Source organism: Anguilla rostrata, chromosome 8, assembly GCF_018555375.3.
Source record: "Anguilla rostrata isolate EN2019 chromosome 8, ASM1855537v3, whole genome shotgun sequence".
Taxonomy (NCBI): Eukaryota; Metazoa; Chordata; class Actinopteri; order Anguilliformes; family Anguillidae; genus Anguilla; species Anguilla rostrata.
Genome location: NC_057940.1, coordinates 12,247,370 through 12,253,369, shown reverse-complemented (window position 1 = coordinate 12,253,369; position 6,000 = coordinate 12,247,370). Strand labels below are relative to the sequence as shown.

Genomic DNA, 6,000 nt, shown 5'->3' with positions numbered 1-6,000 from the left:
ACACAAAAACTTCCTTGGCCTATTGAAAACATATACTGAAATAAAATTATATATAAAAAATGGAATTATCCCTTAAAGTCTTTGATTGTCATGTTTGACACTTAAAGAAAATTGGTTTGAGTAATGTAACAAATTGTTATGCATATTAAATATTGTGTCTATGCAGGTTTTCACTGCAGTTTATACTGTGACTGCATATAATAAATTAGACGTCATGAACAATAAAAAGCACATTTCTGCACAATTCTTTAAAAATAAAACTAATGTTAAGAGGTTAAAAATATGACCATCAATGTAAACTGGCCGAGCAGTTTCCAAAGTTTAAAGAACTGAGCATCACAAAGAAAAGACCCAACACACTTGCCAGTAAAAAAAGAAAAACTCTGTATTTTTTTTTCTTGATCACAATAAATTGGATGCCAAGAGCAAAATGTCTTTGAAGATGGATGGCATGGGGGAGGGGGAGGGGGTACAGTTAATTCCACATGTGGTCAGGGGCAGTAGAATGCAGCATCTGCCTGCAGAGAGGAAAAAAAATCCCTATTAGGTCCAATGTAGCTCAAGAAGCCACAGAGGCCACTATACGTCAAATTACTTCCGCTTCCTGTCATTAAGGTCTTTGGAAGAACACCAAAAGCAAACTTCTTGTGAAGAGTCTTCTTGTCTGTATTTGCTAGTATCTGTATAAAATAAAGAAGTGAGATTAAGAAACACCTGTCAAGACATGCTAACATGGTCAAAACAAGGAAGACTATTTGACAAGACACAAGAAGAAAACAAAAATACATATTATAAGTAGGAAAAGAAAATTAACCTATCAAAATGTATTCATGTGTAGCTTGGATTCATCTTTTTATTATACTGTGCTCCATACCCATACAGCATGTTTCAGCTAATATCTCCTAGTAAATGTATGTTTTGCATATTGCATATTAACTACACTGTAAATGGAAGATGGTTTTGAACCGGAATCTACATGAATCTGTAAGGATTCTTTGAACAGAAAATAACAAGGGAGGAAAAACATTTTTGCACACCCAGGTATACAAAAGCATCCATTGCTGGAGACTTCCATGCTATGGAATACAGTTCTGTAAAAATATTTTCATGCAGAACAAAAGAAAAAAATAAACTGACAAACAAGTGCAAATTTCTGAAAAATAAACCTCCACACTACAAAAGAAAAACACACAAATTATTCACTGAATCAACATGGTTACCAGGAAACAAATGTTCCAATGAACTTTCACAAACATACAATAACAAATAAATAAATACAACACATTTAGAGAATTTGGGTATTTAAGTTCCAGTAGACCTACAGTATGCCATTTTTGTATTGGTTTACATCAGAACACAATGATCATCCTTGTCCTTCAGGAACAATATCCTTCAATGGGTAACAATGTATTCTAAAGCAGACAAATCCAAATCACAACAATGGTAACCAAACAAAGTGAGAAAATATAATGAGAATAATTTGACCAAAATCAATTTTATGAAAGGTATGCAGTTAAGATGCAACGTCTGCTTTTTCCCTCATAAAAAAGTTTACATGTGACTTTCTGATCTGCATTACAATAACTCATGAAATACTGGCTGAATCTGCACATAGAGTTATAAAAGGGAACGATAAGTTAAAATTTAAATAATTGCATTAATGCATTAACTACTAAATATGAATAAATATGGAGAATATATTGTCAATGCAGAAATGAAATTATTTATAATAGCCAAAATCTACATATTTGTAGGAACATGTTTATAAAGAATTTACCATTTAGAGGAACGTTTGACTTTTGTACTGATTACACTTGATCGTGTTTGAAATATAAAACATGGCTGAATCAGTATTTAAACTAGTTTGTCAAGATCCTGAATGCAAATTTTAATTAGCATATCATTTTGCATGTCATAATACTACGTATATTTTAAAATTTGAAATAGAAAATACCATGAGAGAATATAGATAATAGACACGTTAAATAAAAAGATAGTGGAGGTTCCATTCTGGAATTGCAATAGATTTCTTTTGCAGATTTCTTTTTTTTATTTTTTACAAACAGGAGATCAACACCATGTGCTAATTTATCATTCTAGGATAATATTTTAAGAAGACTTTTAACAAAACCTGATGAATCCAGATGTTATAGGATTAATCTCTTCTTGACCTGGAATCTCATTCACTGGAAGAAAATATTTATATATTTTGTTTAACCCTTTATTTGTATTTCCCACATTAGCTGACATCAATCCCCATCTACTTATTCCATGAAAGAGGCAGCTTGGTCGCAGTTTGCTTTTGTGCAGTAATGTGAAACAGAGAGGCACTGCTATTGGCCAATACTGGTAGTCTAATATCGGTTATGGATATTTACCCTTGCATTTTCATATTGTACATTTATAATATTCATACATGCTTAACTTAATATTACCACAAAACATTCATAACCATAAAAAATTTTTTTGGGTAGGAGCGTTTCCTGGACTCAAATTGAGTTTGTTTGAAGTGCTCTTTGGATGGGATAAGTATAGACATCAAAATCAAAAAGAAAAAATAAAAATAAAAAAAACTTAATATGACCATGCCACGATAACAAAGGCATTTTAATTGTTAAAAAGAGAGTGCCTTGGAGTTTTCTTTGATTTTCATTCATAACCATATATTCAATCCACAGATGAAAATTATAAATCCACAAGGAACAACTGGTTATAGAAGTGATACATTAATTAATATTCAGCAACAATTATTGTGTATTGGCAGTCAGTGGATTGAAGTGTGCATGTGTTGGTAAGAGATGCACCAAGATATGCATTGGTTTCTTTACACATCTTCTAATGACATTAGAAGGAATGTGAACTATTGCTGAGAGCAATTTGGACCAGAGCCTACTCCCGCTTAATCCGGGTTTGCCTACAGAAGAATGATTTGTGCAGTAGGGGAGTTGTGTGGCAAAGAAGTGTTAGGGAACACATCTGCATCTCTGCGTTTGATCGGGTGGGGAAGGACAGCATGGGGTTGAGATTCACAGAGATCCTAAGATGGGGGGGGGGGGGTGTGCTGGTGACTTTATCTGACTTTCGGCATTCCAAGGTGGGAGGTTATTACCCTAACGTAGGGAGAGAAGTGAACAGACCAGAGGGAACACGGAGTAGAAGAAGAGAAAGGAAATAGGGAATACAAATATCATACCAACACATGCATACTTTAAATACAATCATCAACTGCCCAACAGTATAACAATATTGTATAATACGTAGACATACTAAAAATAATAAGTACACCATATGACCATGCCATCACATGCAGATGCAGCACTGGTTTCTGAGGGATGTTCAAATGCTCAAAAAAGTGCATGAATACTAACTTCATATGCAAGACCCGCTTATGAAATGGAAGCAAGAAATTATTTCTGAAATAAGGCATAAACCTTACGTTTATGATATAATATGCATATTAAAAAGGAGTTTTTGAAATTAACTTTACATTTACTGGAAAACACTTTTTGGAATTTGAAAACGAATCCCAGGCAAAGTGATCAGTTCAACGCAGAAAGCAAAAGCGACCGACTGTAGCATGTGAAACCAGGCACTTTCCCTGGGTTCCGTTTCTCACGGGAACACCCTCAGTGCATTTACATTTCTCATTGCCATGCTCAAAACACACAATCACTAGCGTAAACGCTACACAAGCACAGTAACGTAAAACTGAACAAAACTGTCAACAGACAACATAACATAAGCATTACAGTACAAAACAAAATCGGTAATAAATGGTTGATCATTTACTTTCAAGCTCACAGAGGACAAAAAAAACAGCAAAACATTTCCGTCGTTGTCGGTCTTACCTTGACACTGCCTCTTAGACCCTAGTTGTGTTGTATTCAGTCTCGAGTCTGCTTAGAGACCCAATGAGACAGAACCTGCAAGGTTATTGCTAATTCATTTAATTTGACACTGTGCGGGAGCATTCACATTTGTACACGTGAGCTGCCATGCATGCAGTATACTTAACCATCAGTGCTCAAGCTGAAATTGATTTGATATACATGAAGAAAATTTTTTTTAAATTCAAACGAAGAAAAGAGTAAAATCAAACCTATAATACAACACATCACTGCATAATAAGCAATAGGGGGTAAGCAGAGTTCAGATGTTGTGTGCACTTTAGATATTACCATGTACAGAAGGGCAACTCTAAATGTGCATTGCTTTTAGTATCCAACAGTAAATCGAAGTGTAAAATGATAAAAGTAATCTATTTTTAGTAGCACTTTTATTAAATGTTCTCACTGTATTGTTGATCATTCTTATGATTAATAATATAATGACATATTCGTTAATTCTTTAATATTTAAATATTCAAATGTGCAGTATAATTAAATATTTGTTAATATATTCTCATTCTCCTATATGTAAGTGTGCAAGAGCTTTCATTTTAAAAACTACTTTAGTAAAAGAGAATAAATGTTAAGCCATTCAGGTGAAAGGAGCATTGTTGTGTCTGCATCTGATAAAACCATATGCTATTTGAAAAGACAGAACTGGAAATTTTGCCAAAGACTTAAGAATTACGACAATCCGGACAGCACGGTAATGCCATTGGCTGGAAGCAATGTCAATCGACACCTCCCTCCCCTGAACCTTCCCGCAGAAAAATGAATCACAGGTGTGTCAGAGGCGGAAGGGAAAAATAACTTGAAGGAAAAAAGCAAACAAAACGGTACTGGTGAACAAAAGAACAAAGAACAAGAAAGAAATTATATGAATATTTTCAGGCAAAAATAAAATAAATGATAACTAAGACCCCCTACCCAGGCCCCATGCAATGAAGGGCCTTGTCAAAAATCAATGGATACTGACCGCTGGCCGTCCCTGTCGTGGCGGGTCAGCCTGTGGCTTGTGGTGGGCACGCCCTCCAGGTCATCTTCCCCGCCCCCGTCCGACCCGTCTGCGTCGTCTTGCGAGTAGCTGTGCTTCATCACGAGGATGTTCCTCCGGCCGGTGGGCGGGCCCAGCACCCTGATTGGCTGGCCCTGCACGTCGGCCGGGAGCGAGGGGTCGCCGCGGGTGCTCAGGTTGGCCCGGCTGCCCCTCAGGCTGGAGCTCTGGGAGCCGCAGTGGTGGTCGTGGACGCACTTGGACGAGGACCAGCGCAGCCGGTGGTAGTTCTCCAGGTCCTCGGCCAGGTCGGCCAGGTCGGCGGGCGTGGGCGGGCCTGGCGGGCCGGGCGTGGCCGCTGCAGAGGCGCTGCGCAGGGTGCACAGCTCGTAGTGCGGCGGCTCGAACACCTCGTGGAACATGGTGGGGTCGAAGTCCTCGCGACGGACGATGTACTTCTTGCGCGGCTGCTTGATCTGCACCACGACGGACACGATGAGGAGGATGAAGACGATGGCGCAGGTCACCCCGATGATGGCCAGGTTGGTGTTGTTCAGGTTGTCCAGGATGTTCGCTTTCCGCTTCTCTGCGTGGAAAAACACAAAGAGCAGTGACATCACTTCTTATTTTCCCCACTGCTCCCTAATTATATTTTTTACAAAGTTTTTCCCTTTGTCAGTCAGGTTCTGCATGTTTCCATTAACAAGCAGCAGTTCCTTTTTTTCCTCCCACGGGGAATTTGTGAAACAGCTCAGATATCTGCCTTGGCACAATGGTAAGAGAACTCATATTGCAACCAGAAGGTTTAAGGTTCAAATCCCAGCGGGGCACTGCTGTCGCGCGTAGGTCTAGGCCCCTGCCGTTACCCCCGGAGACTCTCACCTTTGCAGTGGTTCTCGTCCCAGGGGTAGACACAGTTCTGTATGCCGTTACACACCAGGGTGTGGTTAATGCACATGTTACTGTGGCAGAAGAATGTGTCTGACTCACATGGTGCTGGGAAAAAAAGAAATATGAGGTTATGAACAGCTGTACATAAACCCCTATACACAAACTTACTCTAGTATTACACGTGCACAAGTCACACTACAGTACTCTACACTTAGACACCTGGCTCAC

The 6,000-nt window shown here is 38.6% G+C and overlaps 1 protein-coding gene across 4 annotated transcripts in view; it reads right to left on the bottom strand.

Moving 5' to 3' along the window:
• Positions 1-360: 360 nt before the first annotated feature.
• LOC135260837 (neuropilin and tolloid-like protein 1) overlaps positions 361-6,000 on the bottom strand; it is a 45,063-nt gene continuing 39,423 nt past the window's right edge. The window contains exons 8-11 of one of the 4 annotated variants that reach the window (XM_064346459.1): positions 5,764-5,877; positions 4,864-5,467; positions 3,849-3,923; positions 361-518 (exon numbers count right to left, since the gene is read on the bottom strand). In XM_064346459.1, the coding sequence (XP_064202529.1) occupies positions 3,863-3,923; positions 4,864-5,467; positions 5,764-5,877 (779 nt within the window). In that variant the 3' untranslated portion in view covers positions 361-518; positions 3,849-3,862. Of the gene's footprint in view, positions 3,924-4,863; positions 5,468-5,763; positions 5,878-6,000 lie in introns of all 4 variants that reach the window. The other 3 variants (XM_064346458.1, XM_064346462.1, XM_064346461.1) reach the window with 3 other exon arrangements.